The 22,747-nt window shown below is 40.4% G+C and overlaps 1 protein-coding gene across 1 annotated transcript in view; it reads left to right on the top strand.

Moving 5' to 3' along the window:
- Positions 1 to 22,747, top strand: part of TMCO3 (transmembrane and coiled-coil domains 3) — a gene marked incomplete in the record, with an annotated part of 97,974 nt that overhangs the window by 16,396 nt on the left and 58,831 nt on the right. The window contains 3 exon segments of the mRNA XM_073614556.1: positions 8,801 to 8,986; positions 12,574 to 12,702; positions 19,618 to 19,710. Coding sequence (XP_073470657.1) covers positions 8,801 to 8,986; positions 12,574 to 12,702; positions 19,618 to 19,710 — 408 coding nt within the window.

Consider the following 22,747-nt stretch of genomic DNA (forward strand, 5'->3'; position numbering starts at 1 on the left):
CGAGTTGTGTTTCTACCAAACAGTTCTACTTTGGTTTAATCTGACCATATGACATTCTCCCAATCCTCTTCTGGATCATCCAAATGCTCTCTAGCAAACCTCAAAAGGGCCCGGACATGTACTGGCTTAAGCCTGGGGACACGTCTGGCACTGCAGGATCTGAGTCCCTGGCGGTGTAGTGTGTTACTGATGGTAGCCTTTGTTATGTTGGTCCCAGCTCTCTGCAGGTCATTCACTAGGTCCCCCTGTGTGGTTCTGGGATTTTTGCTTGCCGTTCTTGTGATCATTTTGACCCCACAGGTGAGATCTTGCGTGGAGCCCCAGATCGAGGGAGATTATCAGTGGTCTTGTATGTCTTCCATTTTCTAATTATTGCTCCCACAGATGATTTCTTCACACCAAGCTGCTTGCCTATTGCAGATTCAGTCTTCCCAGCCTGGTGCAGGTCTACAATTTTGTTTCTGGTGTCCTTCGACAGCTCTTTGGTCTTCACCATAGTGGAGTTTGGAGTGTGACTGTTTGAGGTTGTGGACAGGTGTCTTTTATACTGATAGCAAGTTCAAACAGGTGCCATTAATACAGGTAATGAGTGGAGGACAGAGGAGCCTCTTAAAGAAGAAGATACAGGTCTGTGAGAGCCAGAAATCTTGCTCGTTTGTAGGTGACCAGATACTTATTTTCCACCATAATTCGCAAATAAATTCTTTAAAAAAATCAGGCAATGTGATTGTCTGGATTTGTTTCCACATTTTGTCTCTCATAGTTGAGGTAGACGTATGATGACAGTTACAGGCCTCTCTCATGATTTTAAGTGTGAGAACTTGCACAATTGATGGCTGACTAAATACTTTATTGCCCCACTGTGTGTGTATGTATGTATGTATGTATGTATATATATATATATATATATATATATATATATATATATATATATATATATATATATATATATATATATATATATACATACACACACACACACACACACACACAGTTGTACTCATAAGTTTACCTACCCTGGCAGAATTTATGATTTTTGGCCATTTTTTCAGAGTATGTGCATGATAACACAAAAGCATTTCTTTCACTCCTGGTTAGTGTTTGGCTGAAGCCATTTATTATCAATCAACTGTGTTTACTCTTTTTAATTCATTATCACAGCGGAAACTACCCAAATGACCCTGATCAAAAGTTTACATACCCTGACACAAATTGACACAAAGGGGTTTGAATGGCTATTAAAGGTAACCATCCTCAACTGTAATCTGTTTGCTTGTAATTAGTGTGTGTGTATAAAAGTTCAACGTGTTTCTTGACTCCTGACAGACCTTGCATCTTTCATCCAGTGCTCTACTGATGTTTCTGGATTCTGAGTCATGGGGAAAGCAAATGAATTGCCAAAGGATCTGCGGGAAAGGGTAGTTGAACTGTATGAAACAGGAAAGGGATATAAAAAGATATCCAAGGAATTGAGAATGCCAATCAGCAGTGTTCAAACTTTAATCAAGAAGTGAAAAATGAGGGGTTCTGTTGAAACCAAACCACGGTCAGGTAGAACAACTAAAATTTCAGCCACAACTGCCAGGAAAATAGTTTGGGGTGCAAAGAAAAACCCACAAATAACTTCAGGTGAAATACAAGACTCTCTGAAAACATGTGGTGTGGCTGTTTCAAGATGCACAATAAGAAGGCACTTGAAGAAAGATGGGCTGCATGGTCGAGTCGCCAGAAGAAACCCATTACTACGCAAATGCCACAAAGTATCCCACTTGCAATACGCCAAACAGCACAGAGACAAGCCTCAAACTCTCTGGCACAAAGTCATTTGGAGTGATGAGATCAAAATTGAGCTTTTTGGTCACAACCATAAAAGCTACATTTGGAGGGGAGTCAACAGGGCCTATGATGAATACCATTCCTACTGTGAAACACGGAGGTGGATCGCTGATGTTTTTGGGATGTGTGACCTACAGAGGCACAGGAAATTTGATCAAAATTGATGGCAAGATGAATGCAGTATGTTATCAAAAAATACTGGAGGAACATTTGTATTTATCAGCCAGGAAGCTGCGCATGGGACGTACTTGGACATTCCAACATGGCAATGATCCAAAACGCAAGGCCAATTTGACCTGTCATAGGCTACAGCAGAATAAAGTGAAGGTTCTGGAGTGGCCATCTCAGTCTCCTGACCTCAATATTGAGACACTCTAGGGAGATCTCAAACGTGCAGTTCATGCAAGACAGCCCAAGAATGCACGGGAACTGGAGGCTTTTTGCCAAGAGGAATGGGCAGCTTTACCATCTGAGAAGATAAAGAGCCCATCCACAAATACCACAAAAGACTTCAAGCTGTCATTGATGTTAAAGGGGGCAATACACGATATTAAGAACTGGGGTATGTAAACTTTTGATCAGGGTCATTTGGGTAGTTTGTTTTGTCATTATGAGTTAAAAAGAGTAAACACAGGTGATTGGTAATGGCTTCAGCCAAACACTAACCATGAGTGAAGGAAATGTTTTTGTGTTATTCATATTCTCTGAAATGGCCAAGAAATCATGAATTCTGCCAGGGTATGTAAACTTATGAGCACCGTGTGTGTGTGTGTTTGTGTGTGTGTATATATATATATATATATATATATATATATATATATATATATATATATAATATATTAATATAATATAATTTTGTAGCAGAGAGAGCCAGGAAAAGTCCTGTTTGGGGTTTATAAGTCTCCCAGACTCCTCTCATACACATTCAGGGATCTCTGATTCTTGGTCCTCTCCCCCAGACCAATTTAAACACGCCTGAGACACACAGCCAGTGCTCTTGGCCTGGGAACCTCAGACAACTTCTGTCTAGCAGAGCAAAAGGTTGGTAAAAGCTATTAAGCAGTGCATGTGGAAGCTGACAAGCTGTAGGCTTGCTTGGCCTGGTAGTTAGGACCTGTAAATATTGTATAGTTAGTGCCGAGACACGGCTAGGTTTTTTTCGTGGCTATTTTTGGAACTCTCCAAACAAGTAAGGGACAACGTTGAGAAGTACAAGTCTGGGTTAGGTTTAAAAAAAAAAAAAAAAATCCAAATCTTTGATCCCTAGGAGCACCATAAAATCTATCATAACCAAATGGAAAGAACATGGCACAATAGCAAACCTGCCAAGAGACGGCCGCACACCAAAACTCACAGACCGAGCATGGAGGGCATTAATCGGAGAGGCAGCACAGAGACCTAAGGTAACCCTGAAGGAGCTGCAGAGTTCCACAGCAGAGACTGGAGTATCTGTACATAGGACGACAATAAGCCGTACGCTATATAGAGTTGGGCTTTATGGCAGAGTGGCCAGAAGAAAGCCATTACTTTCAGTAAAAAACAAAATGGCATGTTTTTGAGTTTGCGAAAGGGCATGTGGGAGACTCCCAAAATGTATGGAGGAAGGTGCTCTGTTCTGATGAGACTAAAATGGAACTTTTTGTACATCAAAGAAAACACTATGTCTGGCGCAAACCCAACCCAACACATCACCCAAAGAACACCATCCCCACAGTGAAACGTTGTGGTGGTAACATCAGGCTATGGGGATGTTTTTCAGCAGTCAGTACTGGGAAACTGGTCAGAGTTGAGGGAAAGATGGATGGTGCTAAATACAGGGATATTCTTGAGCAAAACCTGTACCACTCTGTGTGTGATTTGAGGCTAGGACGGAGGTTCACCTTCTAGCAGGACAATGACCCCAAACACACTGCTAAAGCAACACTTGAGTGGTTTAAGGGGAAACATGTAAATGTGTTGGAATGGCCTAGTCAAAGCCCAGACCTCAATCCAATAGAAAATCTGTGGTCAGACTTAAAGATTGCTGTTCACAAGCGCAAACCATCCAACTTGAAGGAGATGGATCAGTTTTGCATGGAGGAATGGGCAAAAATCCCAGTGGTAAGATTTGGCAAGCTCATAGGGACTTATCCAAAGCGACTTGAGCTGTGATAGCCGCAAAAGGTGGCTCTACAAGTATTGACTTTAGGGGGGGGGGGGGGTGAATAGTTATGCACATTGATGTTTACTTTTATTTTGTCCTTTTTGTTGTTTGCTTCACAATTAAAAAAAAAAAACATGTTCAAAGTTGTGGGCATGTTAAAAGTTTATTGGATTAAAAAAAAAAAAGTTGTGGGCATGTTCTGTAGGTTAAATGATGCAAATCCTCAAACAATCCATGTTAATTCCAGGTTGTGAGGCAACAAAACACAAAAAATGCCAGGGGGGTGAGTACATTTGCAAGACACTGTATGTATACAGGAAAACCTTGGTTTGAGAGTAACTTGGTTTGAGAGCGTTTTGCAAGACAAGCAAATGTTTTAATAAATGATGACTTGATAAACAAGCGATGTCTTGATATACAAGTAGCGTAATGTCACAACTGAGTATAAAAGAGAAGAGAGGTGCCTTGCCAAGTGTAGCAATATGGTTCCATTTTAATGAAGGTACAACGTTTAGCAACTCACATGGTTGATGATTAACAGAGGCACATCTAAGTATGCCAGCATCCGGGGTAAAGCTGTCCACATAGACCATTCTCCGCACCGCCATCAACGTCCTCCCTTCCACGCTGCGCTTCCAGCCTCTCTTTCAGATCTCTCTACTGCAGGGTAATCTGGGCAACCCAGTCACGATTGCAGACTGACAGGGGTGAGAGCTAGCGGTGTGGAGGATAGTTTATGTCGACAGCTTCACCCGTATGCCTGCACACTTCATTAACCATGTAAGTTGCTAAATGTTGTACCATCATTAAATGTAACCATTCTGCTACACTTAGAGGAGCCTCTCTTTTATACTCTGTAGCTCCTGCTGGATTTTGCTTCTAATCCCCTTGTGGAGGCTGCCATTTGTGGATGGACATTTTATGGTTACACAACCCATCACATTGCTATAATCTTTTTATATGGACTATAAACTGAAAGCCCTATGAAAAAATGGTTGTGGAAAGAATCATCTGAGTTTCCATTATTTCTTATGGGGAAATTTGCTTTGCTTATACAAGTGCTTTTGGATTACAAGCATGTTTCTGGAACGAATTATGCTCGCAATCCAAGGTTTTACTATAATATATATATATACATACAGGAATGTGAACATTGTAAAATCACTAATGAGTGAACTGCATAATGCCATAAAATTTAGAGAAGAAAAATCTTTAAATCCTGCACTTATTTAGTATTTTATTAAACTTGGTGACACAGAGTGTCTGATGTGACACAGGTCTGTTTGTTAATGTTCTACCGGTGTTTTGTCAGTAAAACCAGATTTTTTTTTTTCTTTCCTTTTCATACTTAAAAATGTTTTTTTCTTTCTCATCTATGGACAGGAAATCGTAAACCCTTGGACTACACTGCCAACATGTGGCTTGAATACTGGCAAACCAGTATTTACTGGCAAACCAGTGGGCAACCTCGGCACTCCAGCTGTGGTGAAACTACAAATCCCATCATACCTCCACCCAGTGGTGGCTGGTGCTCAAAATTTTTGGGTGGGCGCAAACTGAAAAAAAAAACCCATCGATTGCAGCCTCACTGTGCCCATTAAACGCAGCCACTGTGCCCATTAAACGCAGCCACTGTGCCCATCAATTGCCACCACTGTGACCGCTGTCTGCCCGGACTTACCCTTTCTCGGTGGGACAGCGTGTGACGGCAGCGAGCGGTGTCCTCCATACGTCTTCTCCCATCCTTTCCTCCCATCCCCTCCTATAGGCGATTAGACACCCCCGCTGCTGTAATTCAGGCACCCGGCACCTGAAAAGCAGTCATGCCTGTGTATGTCAGGATCTTCAAATGTCTTATGGGACTTGTAGTTTCAAAACAGCTGGAGGGTCGAGGTTGCCTACCCCTGCTCTAGAGACAATACATTGCCTTACTGTCACATTGTTGCAACATTTCTGATTCTAGACATAAGGACACTCCCACTGTACAAGGTGCCTTAAGCTCACATTATGCTAACTGTTCCAGGGCTGCTTGCAGTGGTGCAGTCGTCTGCAATCGGGAAACATATTATCCTCTGATCTTAGGGTCTGTTCCATCCTCAAAGTTGTTGGCTCTGTTGGGTGAGGTCCTCTTTGGCTCTGTTGGGTGAGGCTCTCTCAGCTTAGGTTTTTACCACTATCATGCAAAATTATATGACCCAAATTACCCAGTTATTTGCTAACTCATATATCAAAGATCACATGCACATGACCAATTTGTTCACGGCTTCAGAGAGAGGCACCTTCACAATATAGAATTTTTTTTTTTTTTTTTTTTTTTCATATCTGAGGTGTACAACCCCAATTTCAAAAGAGTTGGGATGCTCTAAATTAACACACAAAACAGAATGCAATGATTTGTAAATCTCATAAAGCTATATTTTATTCATAATCGAAAACCGAAAACATATCCAATGTTTAAACTGAGAAAATGTACCATTTTAAGAAAAAAATAAGGTAAGTTTGAAATTAATGGCAGCAACACATCTCAAAGTTGGGACAGGGCAACAAAAAGGTTGATAAGTAAGTGGTATTTAACATGGAAGAGCTGGAAGAATATTTTGCAACTAATTGGCAACAGGTTCGTAACACGATTGGGTTTAAAAAGAGCATCTTAGAGAGTAAGAGTTTCTCAGAAGTAAAGATGGGCAGAAGTTCACCAATATGTGAAAAGCTGCATCTAAAAATTGTCGAACAATTTCAGAATAATTTTTCTCAACTTAAAATTGCAAAGACCCTAAATGGAGGTCTATGACGAGGTGAGCGTGTATACTTGTTGTTGTGGCATGTGGTGTTTTGAAGAGGGATTATTATTTTTCTTTCTGGGTTCATCAACATCACTAAATACTGGATTTTCAGCTTCGCTAATCACTTGGAAAGACTATTGGGACTTTGGTCACTGTTTATGGTGTGTGTGCTTATCAGGTGCAAAATGTTTACGGGCGAATTGTGTTTTTGGGTGATCTCACTTATGATGCCGCACAGTGTTTTTTCAAATATGCATATGTTCAACATATGGGAGTTGTATGTCTTTGTTTTTATTGATGCACGTTTGTATTTTCTTAGGGTGAGTTAGTCTGCACATTTTACGTTTGATATTTTTTGTTCACGAATTGGCTCTTAAATTATCGCATGTGATAATTTACGCAGATAGAGAATGTGACCCTAGTATCACATGCAATAACTGTTAGTTAATTCTTATTTGACTTGTCAAAACTGCAATTTTGTCTCATCTGTCCAATGGAAATTCTCTCAGACATATTGTGACTTGTCATTATACTATAGCAAATTGAAGTGAAGTCTTGCTTTTGTTGGTCTTCTTCCTTTTGAGTCCACTGTCTCTCAAAAGGCAGGGCAGGGGTGTCTCACCTCCTGTTCAACAGCCTAGAATTTTGGGTGATTTGGCTGTCTGTACAGCAAGGAGCCAGAGGTCTCTCCACAACAAGGGAGGTAGATTGGAACATGTCCCAGGCAGAACTTCATGTTCCACCTTGCCAGTCATGTACATTTTAGGGGTAGACAACTGACAAGCAGACCTCAGCCAGCAGGGCCCCCCTGTTAAAGCCCAGGTTTTGAGAGAAATAGGCATGTCTATGTCTGTGATTCCTACGGTACAAAAAATTAGGAAATCAATTTTAGGCCTGTTTACTCTGATTGGTTTCACTTCACAAAAAGGAAACTTCTCTCCATTGTCTGGATGTGGTTCCAGCTGTGAGGGTCTATATCTCAACCATTGCTTATTTCAAGAAGATTGATTTTCTTTTTATCCCAGAGGGACATGGTTATGGTGCTTTGGCTTTTCGTTGTGCCATCTCTAGGTGGCTCACGTAGACCGTCACTCAAGCTTCTGATCTCAAAAATCGTGTTCCACCCTTTTCCATCAAGGCTTGCTCTGCTAGATCTGGGAGTGCTTCTTGGGCTTTTTGGCACAAATCACTGTTTAGATTTGCAAGGCTGCTGCCTGGTCTTCTGTTCACACATTCTCCAAGTTACCAGGTAGGTTTTTTTTCCTCATATGAGGTCAGCTTGTTGCAGGTTCTTTGCTGTGTTGCTTGCCCCTCAGTTGGACTGCTTTTGGACCTCCTGAGGATTTCAGACTTCCTGTGGCCCTCAAAAGACGAGAAAGATAACTGGATTTTCATATTCCCCATAAAATCCTTTTCTAGGTGTCCATTGAGAAACACAGGTTCCCCCCCCCCCATGTTTATGCTCATTCCCTCAGTACTGATTTTCTTTACAAAACTGAGGTATGCTGGTAGTGGGTAGGTTATCCTTGGCTAGTCTACCAATTTTTTTTTTTTTTGGTTTGCCAGTGTCTAATCCTACTGTAGGCAGCCCCTAAAACCCAAAGGTTTAAGGTGTTAACCTTTTAAAGAAAAAATGCTGCTGTACAGGTCTGGGGATTTTAAATCCCTGCTCTTCTCCCTCTTCTCCGTGCAATGCTACCACGATAGACCAGATTGACCTTCATTGGTCAGCACCCTCGCAGCGATCGTTTTGGTCCATCTTAGGAAGACTGCACGAAGAAGAGGAAGAAGAATGGGAATTTCAAATCGCTGGACTGGCTTCGAGGGTGCTGACACATCAGCAACCCCCAGGGTAAGTACTGCGGGGACCAGGGGGAGATGGGAGGGTGTCCGGTGTTTAGTTTACCATTACAAAAAAAATGAAAAGTGAATCTTTTAAGACTTCCTGTAATCCAAGAGAATGATTTAATGTTAAGTACAAAAATCCTGTTTTTTCTATATTAACACAGAAAATTATTCCCTTTTTGAACTGTGACAGATACGTGGTGTAAATGTGGAAGCAGTCTTGCGAGTGGAAGAAGATGAAGTGAAAAGGAATACATCTCAGCACCAAGTAGATGATGACTTGGGACTCAGTATGCTTATTGACTCTCAAAATAACCAGTACATATTGACCAAGCCAAGAGATTCCACTATGCCCCGTGCTGATCATCACTTTATCAAGGTAATTTTTTGTTTATTTAGGAATAAGCTCATCTGCTGTGCTAAATCTGTTTAATTTGTTCTTTCATAATAGGTTGCTTGGTATATATGGGACCAATAGTCATGTATTGCGGGGCAGGACCATAGAAGGTGAAAGAAGGTACTGGATGGACTAGCACAGCGGGGGCACAACGGATTGTAATCCGGTTTGCATTTAGCCAGTCTGAGAGGGGTTAGATATACCCGATGCATGATATAGAGTTGTGTAAGATGGTCTGATAGTTTCATGGAGACCCCCTTACAAGCGTCCAATGCATCCTCCCATTCATCGTCCTCCAGTCCCCCCACCTCCCCAGACCAGCGGTCTTTTAATTTGTACGCGAGAATATTCGCTGTAGGGAGAAGTAGTAAGTTGTAAAATTCGGAGATAAGCTTACGAGAGTCTAGTCCCATCATAATATAGGAGATGTCTAGTTGTTCTACATTAGGGATGGTATTACCAAATTGGGCCTGGAGAGCGTGGCGGAGCTGGAGGTATCGGAAGTGCATATGGTTGGGGAGCTTAAACTCTACCTTAAGTTGTTGGAATGATTTTAAGGCAGTGTCACAGTAGACATCTGATAGGTATCTAATCCCTTGCCCAAGCCAGAGGGTATGTTCTGGTATAGTTGTCAATTCTTTCAGAGCGGGGTTATCCCATAGGGGTGTATGGAAATGTGTAGGTGGTATCTTTAATTTGCGGCCCACTATCTCCCAGATCTTACAGTGGTGGTGTAATAACCCCTTGCGGTCCCCTACTCCATGTGTGTTGCCCTTAAGCAGGATTTGAAACGGGTGGGATAACGCTTGATATTGAGGAGAACATATCAGGGACAGGTACCGGTTTTTGTCTTGTTTATCAATATGAAAAAAATGGGACAGCTGTGCTGCCAGGTAATAAAGGTTTGAGTTGGGTAATGCTGTTCCCCCCTGGTCAGTTGGGTTTTTAAGTGTTTGCCAGGAAAGTTTATGTTGGCCTGCGCCCCACACAAAGGAGTTAAGAATAGCTTCAATAGATTTGAAAATCCTAAGAGGCCTTCAATAGATTTGAAAATCCTAAGAGGCGGAAGATCTGTTTTACTTACTGACTTACACCCCCATATACAAATAGCTTTAAAATGCTGATCAAAAATGATGCTTTGTAAAAGAAAAAAAAATTTAAAAAAATCAGCTTGGCCTCAACATTCAATAGAAGAACATTACTAGTTTCTTTGTTGTGCCAAACTTGTTCATTACCAGAAGTTTTATAAGTAAATAAGGTTTCTATTATAACTGCAAGACTTGCAGTTGCATCAGAGATCTATGGGCTGAGTCATGCTTAAACGTAAGATCTTGAATTTAAAGTAATGTTAAAGTGGTAGTAACAAAATTTCCCAATTATTATAAGTTAGTTGATAGCCGTTCTTAGTTGTATTAATTATACATTCCACTTCATTAGTATTACTAGGAGTAGTCCCATGTACAATGAAACACGAAATCTGTTCACCAAGAACTCCCAATAATGCTGTGTAATATGATATATAAAAAGAAAAGACATCATTGCTTAGTAAACGTTTGCTTAAAACCAGCAGCACTTCAATGAGTGCACCCACGTAAGCATTGAAGTGCTGCTGGTTTTAAGCAAACATTTACTGCGCAATGATGTCTTTTCTTTTTTATTGCATATACTCGTGATACCTGAGAATACCCCTCTGGAAACACCTCTATCATATTACACAGCATTATTGGGAGTTCTTGGTGAACAGATTTCGTGTTTCATTATACATGGGACTACTTCTAGTAATACTGATGAAGTGGAATGTATAATTAATACAACTAAGAACGGCTATCAACTAACTTATAATTGGGAAATTTTGTTAACCTTTTAACTATATTCCTTATATTGATACTGGACTTTATATAATGTGTTTTTCACTCTAATTATTATCACAGATGGCACTTGGGATTTTAGTTATTTTCTGAGCACAAATTTACAGTGTATTGGTTTTAGTGTTAATGACCCAATCACATTCACATTTAGTCCAAGCAACCAATTGGATGTATTTATACATATACTGTGTTTTAAATTGATTGGAAGGTTAATATTAGCGCAACACATTATTTTTTCATTGTTACTTTGTTTTAGGTGTCTGAACACTTTTAAGTTTTGCAGCTTTTATTATTTGGTTTTCTTCCAAGTCAAAATATTTGCTCAGGGACACAATCAATCCTGTTAAGTGTTTCATTTATTTTCATTTCAGCGCTTTAGTATTTTTTTTAATTCTGATATGTTCCCATTGTTGATAACTGCGTTAAAAGCTAAAGAAGTACATTTTCTGGTTTCTTATGTTTCTCTACGGATCTAGTAGTAAGTTTTTCCTGCAAAGTTCCAAGCGTCACCCAGTGTAGGACACATTTCAGAGATAAATGATGGTGAGATGCTGCTGTGATCAATTCTCCCCCATGTTGCTTTTGCATATAAATGTTGAAGCCAGCTGCAGGAGAATATGCCATTTGCCATGGTTTCTAGAAGGGGGGCAAAAAACACTTGGAAAACCCTGGGAAATCTTGGCTTTGGAGTACCCAAGAGGCATAAGAAGAGGTAGTTTATCACACTAGTTCCCATCCAGAATTGTAATATCACCTTGTGGAGTAGCTGGCCTTATAGTGTATGTATAGACCAAATGATTAGACCCCTTGTCAAGTTTGTATTGATTTCTGTATGCCAGCTAGGGAAGTTGACCCCCCTTTTGTTGTTTTGGTGACCATTATCACGGATACAGAAAGTGATTGAAAAACACAATTTTTGTTTTAACCAAAACAAGTGGTTTTGGAAAATGTTTCAATGAGGGCACCTATTCCGGTGACAACTGTCTTAAAGGGTAACTACTCTTACTTTGGACAATGGGACACCGGAAACAGAACACAGACAGCATAAACAGGGGTTTTAACCATACCCTCCTCTACCTAAAACTGAAAATCTTTTGACTACCTACACATTTAGGGCTCCTGCACACAGATGCAAAATGTACTGCGTTCATATCCATAAAACATAATTTGTTTACGAAATGGAGCACAGCTGTATTCAATTCTATAGGCCCATGCCTACAGCTGTGCACAACTCTGTAATCTGGAGCTGCATTCAGCTAATAAAATAAAAATAGAAAAATCTGCATGCAAGGTCTAGTGCATGGACTGTGTTTTATGCTGTATGTATGTAAACCGACACCTAAATATAAGGAATGTATAATCTGCGCCACTAATTACACACTATTGATGTTTACGTGTCAGCCATGAATGGCTGCCTGTATCCTAGCAGTCAAGGACACTAGGAGACCAGAGCCACATGCATCCTAAAAAACCAAGGACATTTGGTGGCATATGCCACCTTCGCCCTAGCAACCAAGGACACTGGGCAGCAGGATCTGCCTGTGTCCTTGCCACCAAGGATGCTAGCTCTATAGGCAGCTAAATTTTAATTATAGTAAATTAATAATCTGTTATTACTGCTGTAATGTTTTTTCTAAAAGTTTTTGTGTAACATGTATATTACAGTAATTTTCTCTAATACATAACTATAATGTTTTGTAGGATATTGTTACTATAGTAATGCTATCTCTTCCTTGTGGATGGTTGTGTACAATGATAGGACTGCCAACTATGTTTGGTTATATCATGTGTGGAGTTCTTTTAGGACCATCTGGATTAAACAGTATAAAGGTAATATTTTCTTACTCAATGTAACTGTTTTCTTTTCCTATACGTGAGCTTAGTTTTTTTTTTCATGGAATATTGTATGCCAAGCATATGATCTTGGAAATCCAATATGCGGGCATATAGTCTTTAAAGAAAAAAAACAAATTGTGATGGTAATGAGGTTACAGTTTCCTAAAAACTCAGTCACAAATACAAACAGTTAGATCTGAATCTTTTATGTCTGTGGTGGGCTGCACCTTGAGAACAGAAAAAAGACCAGCCCAAGACAGATTGACACAAAGCTAAAATTTTTAAATACAATGCAGAGTGAGCACTATTATAAACCGTGCTTAGCAGAGATTCTTAATGCAGTCCTGTTGTAAATAATCTGTTGTAAAACTCTTGGTAAGAAAATACACATCTACCGCTCATCTCCCAACTGTACTTATATTTCATAATTCCTGCTGTGATGGAGTTCACTTAATAAGAGTTGGTTACACTAATGCAGCTTTTCTCAATTGATTCTAAATAGAGGAACCCTTAAAATAACTTTCCAGTCTCGGGGAACCCCTACTAAAAATTACTATATCTACAACTCATGATACATTAGTGTGAGGGTCAGTAGGAAGAATTATCCTTACATTTGTGATCATTGGGAAGAATCGGATGACTAAAAAGATCATTGGTGTCAATAGGAACTTATCTAAGAGGCAGTAATTGCTCATTGCTCAAGGAACCCCTGCACTGGAGCAACCCTAGGGTTCCACAGAACCCTGGTTGAGAAAACTTGCACTTATGTATGAGAAAAGAACAGTCAAACACCCATATTACACGGTGCAGGAGGCTAATGAATCACGTTGGATCTCCTAAGTGATCCATCTGATAGCTGAAATGACCAAATACTTTGCATTCACAAATATGTTTATTGCACTCAAATGGTTTGCCTAATGTCTAGGGGCCTCCCTATATAGGTAGTTGGTTTAGAATATTGATGCAGTTTGTATACATTTTAGGAAGTCTTAATGGTGAATATTGCTTGCAATTCATTTTTCATCTATTAGGAAGTAATATGACGGTGCAATACACTGTTCTGCCATTTGAGGGTGCCAAACCCACTTCTTAGGGGACTGTATCTGGATGTAGATTGTGTGTCAGGACATTGTTTTGGGTCGTTCTGATGTCAGGACATTTATTTACGTCAAGTTGCACGTGACGTCATGACATAGAATTACGTCGTGACGCATGAAGTCGTACGCGGATATGTTATAACATTGCCATGCCCCCTACCTCATATTATAAATAGATCTGATGACTGCAAGCATGCGCCATTTGTTATGTGCTTTTTTTGACACAACCACAGGTTACACCCCTGACGAAGCCTCATTTTGGGTTGAAACATGTTGGGTTAAAGGATTATTTTATTTATTTTTTTTTTTACTTTTATTTTTTCACTATCTTTTTTATTATACAGGATTTTATATAGTGCCAACAGTTTATGCAGCGCTTTACAACATATGGGCACTTTGTTTACTGGGGCAAAGTGGACTAAGTTGCAGGAGCATTAAGGGAGATCTTTATGTACTGGTAGAGATAGTGTATTAACAGGAGAGTCTTTCTACCGGGCTGGAATGGGCCTTTTTTTTTTTTTTCTTTTTAGATAGGCAGTCAAGACTCTCGGTAGCCACAGTGACCCTCTAGCACTAGTCAGTGCCTGTAGGTAATGGGATGTGGCCAGGATACTGACCCCACTCTGTACACATCTCCGCTCAGACAATAGGATTAGTTAACACCAGCGAAAAGCATATTTGCTGCTTGTTGATATGTTGTGTGTCTCTCCCTATAATGAAGGGAATTGTTTACCTCTTCTATGATTATCTTCTCATATCATGCCTCCTTCCTTCATATACCGCTCCTTCCCCGCTCCTGCCCATTGAAATCAGTGGGACAGCGTGGCTATACCGCCGGCAAAGCGCCTCTGCAGAGGCGCTTTGCGGTGGTTTTTAACCCTTTCTCGGCCGCTAGCGGGGGATAAAACCGCACCGCTAGCGGCCGAATACCGACGGTAAAGCGTCGCTTTACCGCCGACGCCACCCCCCGCCCCAGTGTAAAAGGGGCCTACATTAAACATTCTACAATGAAACTACAAAGCAGAAAATACAGGCACTCCTAAATTACTTAATTTGTGAAAACGTACACATTTGGTAGTATTGCTGCTTCATTTTATTTTCTCCAAAAAAGTATGCAATAACCGTTTAATCCACATCAACTGATTTTCATTTTTTTTTATTTATTTACAATGTTTTTATGATTTTATTTTAACATATATTTGGCAGTGGCTTGATTTTCAAAGTAGACCAATTGTTCCTGAGACCAATAATTTTCATTGTATCTTTATCCCTGCTAAACCAGCTAATAGAACATGTATAGGCCCTTCCTTATTTATATAGATTCAATGTTTAGCTGCTAGAGGGCAGCCTTGGTATAACCATTCCATACTACTGCATCACACTATATTACAGCTCTTCTTTTTGTGTGTCATATGAGAATTATTTTGCTAATCCTACTTATGCAATGTATGCATCAGCATGATTAGCCAAGGGATGCCTATGCTTCCACATTGTCTCTGTCACATATTTCCTTCTCTTTTTATTTACCGGTTTATTACTTATTAATTAAAAGAGTACATTGTGCTGACGTTAGATAATGTAAAACATTAGCTCAATTTATTTATTACAGATACTTGTATAGCGCCAACAATTTACACAGCACTTTACACGTATGTTGTACGTTTACATCAGTCCCTGTCCTCAAGGAGCTTACAATCTAAGGTCCCTAACTCACATTAATACATACACATACAGTGGCGAAAATAATTTTTTGATCCCCTGCAGATTTTGTAAGTTTGCCCACTTACAAAGAAATGAAAGGCCTATAATTTGTATCATAGGTGAATTTTTAAATGCTAGAGACAGAATATCAACCAAAAATCCAGAAAAAACACAGGGTACAAATGTTATAAATTGAGTTGCAGTTCAGTGAGTAAAATAAGTATTTGATCCCCTACCAACCAACAATAATTCTGGCTCTCACAGACTGGCTACAGTATGTGCTCTTGTGGTACACAGATTAGTCCTGTCAATTTAAAAGAGAAGTATAGGTTTGGGGTTTTCCCCCATCATACTTGCCTAGGTGAATGCAGCATCCGTCTGATGCTGCATCTGTCCCCCAGCACCTCTACTCTGAGAACCGAGCGATCGAACATTGCCGATGGCTCGGTTCTTGCAGGGAGCGGCCCTCTCAGCGGCACGCTAAGAGGCTGAGACGGGTGTCAGTCCAGGCACCTGGTGGATCCTGACTTCCATTGTCGTGATGACGCGGTGCCTGGACTGATTTCTGTGACGTCAGCAGAGAGCGGACTTCAGTCAAAGGAGTGCAAAACGTGACCCATAGGAGAAGCCCAGCCAAATGAGCTTAGGCTGGACTTCTCCTTTAAGAAGGTATAAGAAGGTGCGCCTAACGACAACTCATTATGTGTATAAAAGATACCTTTCCACAGAATCACTTTCTTCCATTCAAACCTCACCAGCATGGGCAAGACAAAAGAGCTGTCAAAGGACGTCAGCGATAAGATTGTAGACCTGCCCAAGGCTGGAATGGGTTACAAGACCACCAGCAATTAGGCTTGGTGAGAAGGAGACAACTGCTGGAGCAATTATTCGTAAATGGAAGAAATACAAAATAACCATTAATCACCCTCTGGAGCTCCATTTAAGATTTCGCCTCATGAGGTAAGGATTATCATAAGAAAAGTGAGGGATCAGCCCAGAACTACATGGGAGGAGCTTGTGAATGATCTCAAGGCAGTTGAGACCACAGTCACCAAACAAACTATTGGTAAAACAATACGCCGCCATAGATTGAAATCCTGCAGTGCCTGCAAGGTCCGCCTCCTCAAGAAGGCACATGTACAGGCCTGTCTGAAGTGTGCCAATGAACATCTAAATGATTCAGAGAAGGCTTGGGAGAAAGTGCTGTGGTCAGATGAGACCAAAATTGAGCTCTTTGGCATTAACACGACTCGCCGGAAGAATAGTGCTGACTATGACCCCAAGAACACCATCCCCACAGTCAAGCATGGAGCTGGAAACATTATGCTTTGGATCTGTTTCTCAGCTAAAGGTACAGGCCAACTTTCTTTGCCGCATTAAGGGGCCATGTATTGTAAAATCTTGGATGAGAACCTTCTTCCCTCAGGTAGAGCACTGAAGATGGGCGATAGATGTGCCTTCCAGCATGACAATAACCCAAGATATACCACCAAGGCAACAAAGGAGTGGCTCAAGAAGAAGCACATTTAAAGTGAAAGTCAATGCAAAAACTAATATCCCTGCATCTATAGACACCACGGATCTAAAACTAACCTCTCTATCCCTGTGGAGAAAAAAAATTAGTATACGTACCTTTTTGGAAGCCGATCTGACCCGCTCCGACCGGATCCCATGCTGAGCTGTCAGCCGTGGCTTCGCTGTGGAGGCGGGTGCAGAGGAGACGGATGACAACGGAAGCCCCATAGTAAGTAACTCTATGTGGGAAATCCCTTCCCATTCATTTCACAGCCGTTGTCGGCCGTGTCCTCTGCAGAGCTTCCGCCGATGGAGATCGGTTCGGATCGTGTCAGATCGGCTTCCAAAAAAGAAGTATTAGTATGTATGATAATTTTTTTTTACAGAGATAGAGGTTAGTGTTAGATCTGTGGTGTCTATAGATGCAGGGATTTTAGTTTTTGCATGGACTTCCACTTTAAATGCATGGAGTGGCCTAGCCAGTCTCCAGACCTTAATCCTATAGAAAATGTACGGAGGGAACTGAAACGTCGAGTTGCCAAGCGACAGCTAAGAAACCTTATTGATTTAGGCAAGATCTGTAAAGAAGAGTGGACCAAAATCCCTCCTGAGATGTGTGCAAACCTGGTAACGAACTACAAGAAACGTCTTGCCTCTATGTTTGCCGACAAGGGTTTCTCCACCAAGTACCAAGTCATGTTTTGCTTGGGGAGGAAATACTTATTTTACTCACTGAACTGAACTCAATTTATAACATTTGTATCATATTTTTTCTGGATTTTTGTTTGATATTCTGTTTCTATCATTTAAAGTACACCTATGATAAAAAAATATAGACCCTTAATTTCTTTGTGAGTGGGCAAACTTACAAAATCTGCAAGGGATCAAATAATTATTTTCCCCACTGTATGAGGGCCAATTTAGACGGGAGGCAATTGATGCAAACGCAAATTAATGCAAACTCCAGGCAGGTAGTGCCATAGTTGGCATTTGAACTGAATACCCTAGTGCTGTCAAGCATAAGTGCTAACCACTTGAAATTTGGTCTCAACTTAGAACTCTGTAGCGTATGTAAGGCCTCAAGAACACTAGACTCTGAGCGCTTTTCTCCTGACAGGAGAAAAGCAGCTTTAAAAACACACTCAAAGCCTTGTTTTTCAAGTGCTTTTAGAAACATTCAACTATGTCAAGCGTTTGGATGTTTTATTCATTAATTGGCCAGAATATTAATATTAACTTATTCTGCCTGTTAAAATGAATAAACGCTCAAGCACTAAACTTGTGTAGCGTTTACACACATTTTGTTTTACCTTCCTCTTGATCACATGTGGCCATAGAATTGTGTAAGTAGAGGTTTTCTATGTTTGCGTGTTTTGGAATTGGTTGAACCAGATGGATTTATGTCTCTTCTCAACTAGAATAACTATGTAATGGGAGCCCCCCAACAGACCACATTATTCTTATATATGAACACACACAACCTCCTCCGGAGGTTGTTGCCAGTCCTGATGTCACCGGATTCGATTTTTTTTGATGGGGCACGGCTGAACCAACTAGCCTATTTAGATAAGGAGTGCTCCCATCCATCTGCCCTTGTGACAAATTATACGCTTGGTGGTTGTATCTTTACTTTTATGGCTTGCCTTCTGCTCCTTCCTTGCTGGTGCCCACTAGAGATGTAAGGGACATTCATACCCCATACCTATATATGGAGTTTTAACACCACCAATTATCCTTTCTACAGCAAAACTTTGTCTCCCTACACCTGAGGAAGCAATATGTGAAACAAATTTGGATCTGTGGATTCCTAGTACTGTAGTTATGGTGACTTTCATAAATTGGCTCTTGATTTGGCACTTAAAGCGTGTAACATTTATTGATGATTGGTGTTATATTCTATTATCTTTAAAGAAAAAAAATATTTTAATTCTCTGTGTTAACATGATTTTAAAAGAGAAGTGCAGGTTTAAAAAAAACAAAAACAAAAGAAAAAACAATCATGCACACCTATGTGACTGTAGCATCCCCATCAACTCAAGTCATATGCTCGCTAAGTTCTTGGTCTTTAGTGAGCAGAGAGTGGTGACTGTAGGTCAGCAGCTTTCTGCTCTGCCCATTCAGCGTTCACAGGAGATCAGGCTGTGGAAAGGGCGGGAGCAGCTGGCTCACACACTCAGCGGCTCGTTTAAAGACTGAGCCAGCTGCCGGTTAAGCATCTAGGTGTATCCTGACATTGTTGTCGGCTCTGTGACGTCAGCCTACAGTAGGCTTTCGCTTAATCTGGGTCACAGGAGTGCATAAATAAGTGCATTCCTGTTCCTGTGACCCAGAAGAGAAGTATGGCCAAAAAAGCTTTGACCATACTTTTCCTTTAACTTATATTCTGTATGTAATGTGTTGAGGGGCCACAACTAAAAAAGTATTGCCTTGTTTGATCCATATCCAAAACCTGAAAACATGTTTTGACCTATAAGTTTATGGTACTGTTTATGTATAAGTGAGGAAGAAATAAATAGACAGATATACACATACACATTGAAATGTAAGCAAATGCTTGTGCGGAAATAAAGAGCAATTTGTGTTTACTTTCTCTTAGTCTATTGTTCAAGTGGAAACTCTTGGGGAGTTTGGCGTCTTTTTCACCCTTTTTCTTGTTGGCTTAGAGTTTTCTCCAGAAAGACTGCGAAAGGTATGTGTCACCTGTCTAATTCTTTTCTGATTACCTTTCTTTTTATCTAGTAATCTAAAGCTCAGAAACGTATAACATACTGCTATAACATGCACAAAAAGGTTCAGAATACTTTATGGAAAGTATTTGCCTGGTAGGCACAATGTTGTTGTCATTGAGTTGTGTCTCACATGTTTTAGTAACCTTTCCAAAGGCTAATTTTCATAGTATATTATTTAGTATGTGAGAAAACCATCTTTCTTTCTCAGATTGAAATAAAAAAAATATATTTTAAGCCATATTTTATTTAAAGACACTAGCAAGTATCAAGCAAAATGGTAGAAGCAAATTTGGGATGCTACATTCTGTACAACATGTTCACCTTGATTTAATTTACCTCTGTCTTAATTATGATATTGTTATATTTGCAATGGCATTCAATTATTGATGAAAAATAGTTTTAGCCTAAAACAGCATTTAAAAGTCCTAAGATATGGTGGCTGCAGTTCATTTTTTCAGGATTTTTTTGCTGGTGATCCTGCTAGTAGTGTTTCCTCTCCTAGAGTGACAACACTTACTCACTGTACTGTATCTATGGAGGAGCAGTTTTGTCACAGTAGAACAGGAAGTGTGACAGCAGAAGACCGCCCCCTCTCCTCAACTCCATGGAAGTGTTCTGTAGTGCAGGGCTCGACAAACCCCAGGCGCCAGGTCGCATTTGCGACTAGAATTAGCGACCTGGTGCCCGGGGCGGCACACCTGGGGTATCCTGTCTCTGTGCAGACCCTGACCCCCCTTGCGATTGCGTCGGGCCGCGCCGGCCTTTGAGGCCGCGGCTTTGCGGCCTTCTGCAGTACTTCTGGAATCTGGCGCCATCTTGTGGTGGCCGTTGGTATGACAGCACAACCAGCAATGCTAATGCAATGCTAATGGAGCTTCCCCTGCCTGTTTTCACTGCCCGCCCATCTCCTTCCCAAAGTGGAGAAGAGAAGGAAGTGATTGCGGGTGTCATCTGGCGCCTTTTGCCTAATGGTTAATGTGGGGATAGCCTTTTTTTTTCGTAATAGCTTTTATTTTTATTTATTTTTTTAAGTAAAAACTGTTTATTTTTTTCTTCATTAAAATTAATTTGTCATCTCCCTGCTTGGCCCCTTTCACACGGGCTGTCTGATCCAGTTCGCCTGACAGTTTTTCAGGCGGACCTGATCGGACCCTTAGAGCCCTTTCACACCGAGCCGCGGGGGGCGTCGGCGGTAAAGCAGCGCTATTTTTAGCGACGCTTTACCGTCGTTTTAGCGGTGCTATTCGGCCGCTAGCAGGGCGGTCTTTCTGTGTAAATTTAAGATAGGTTATTTTAATTTAGGTTATTAAAAAAAAACCTGGCTCCTAACTTTTTTAGCTGGCTCCTAGATTCAAAGCAAATTTGTCAAACCCTGCTGTAGTGCACAGATCTAAATTGGGCAGGCTAATTGATGTAGGGTTGATTTAGTAAAACTGGAGAGTGCAAAATCTGGTGCAGCTGTGCATGGTTGCCAATCCGCTTCTAACTTCAGCTTGCTCAAGCTTTGACAAAAAAAAGAAAACCTGGAAGCTGATTGGTTTCTGTGCGGAGCTGCACCAGATTTTGCACTCTCCAGTTTTAGTAAATTAACTCCATTGTTTCAGATCTTTGTGCAGCAAAGGCAGAGTGCACAGAAAGTTAAATGCTCACTGGATTAGTGGCAGAATCGACATTTTATTTTTATGACCTTGCTAAATTATTTCTCTGATATCCATTTGCTTGTATATGTTGGGTCCTTCATAGGCAAGACCTCCTTTTAAAGCGGAACTAAAAATGTGTGGGAGTTTGCCCTGGCAGATGCTAAACTTGTACACCGAACTGAGTGAGTGCAGCTCAGTTTACATTGTGGACAGACGGGTAAGAAACTCTAATGTAGAAGAGACATAGTATGTCTCTTTTACATTAAAAACCTACCTATTTACAACTTTTTTTAAATTAAAGTTCTATTCTAAATGCTTATGGTGTCAAGTTGTTAAAGTGGATGTAAACCCGATTTCATGAAATTCGACTTATGCACATATATCTGCAGTGTTTCTTATCCCTCTCCAAAGTCCCATATGTTTCTGCTGTTCCATTCCTCTGTTATCAGCATAAGAACTTCTGACAAGTTTTCAGATGGGAGATAAAAGCAGCTGAAAATGTGTGTTGTGGGATGTTGCTATAAATAGATCAGTAGAGAGCTTGTCCTGTCACAGCACAGCTCTAAAAGTATCTTTGTTCTTCTGCCTATGTGGAGAAGGGGGTATGTGTCTTTCCTCCAATTAGCTGTCTCCCAGTGTAAGCCAAGATTACACTCCTACTGCTGAATGAGGAAATGAAAATTCTAACGCATGTAAGAAATGTAAAGAATATAGCAAGTTAAAGACAGCAGATATACATGCAAAACCTATGTAGGGGGATTGGTTTCATCCCTGTGTATCATCTGTGGCTGTTCACTTCACTGGGTATATGTGAGGGTTTACATCCACTTTATGTCTTAAATACACAAGGCTCAAATTAATTTTAACCCCCGTTTGCTGATTTTTTTTTTTTTTTCTCTGCTCAGTTTTGGGGAGTTTGTTCTGTGTCATTTTAAAGATCTACAACCCCTATTCCAAAAAAGTTAGAATGCTATGTAAAATCTACAATAATAATAATAAAATCTACATAAATTCACAAGGCAATGATTTGCAAATCTGATAAACCCCTATTCTATTCAAGAGATATTGTGAATAAAATATGGGTCTATGAGATTTGCAAATCATTTCCTTGTGTTTTTATGTAGATTTTACACAGCGGCCCAACTTTTTTGATATTGGCATTGTATCACCAGAAGAAAAGACAGCTTGTTAAATCCCTGCAAAGTATACTAAGCATATGCTTTAGTGCTCTTATACTTAGAAGCCCTTAAAAAACTGAATATTTAATAACCATAAATTGTAGATCATTTCTTTGGTAGTCACGAGGTATGATTTAAGGAATTTTCATGAACTATTGCAGTTGCTTCATGTTTTTAAT

The sequence above is a fragment of the Aquarana catesbeiana genome, linkage group LG02 (assembly GCF_042186555.1).
Source record: "Aquarana catesbeiana isolate 2022-GZ linkage group LG02, ASM4218655v1, whole genome shotgun sequence".
NCBI classification, from domain to species: Eukaryota; Metazoa; Chordata; class Amphibia; order Anura; family Ranidae; genus Aquarana; species Aquarana catesbeiana.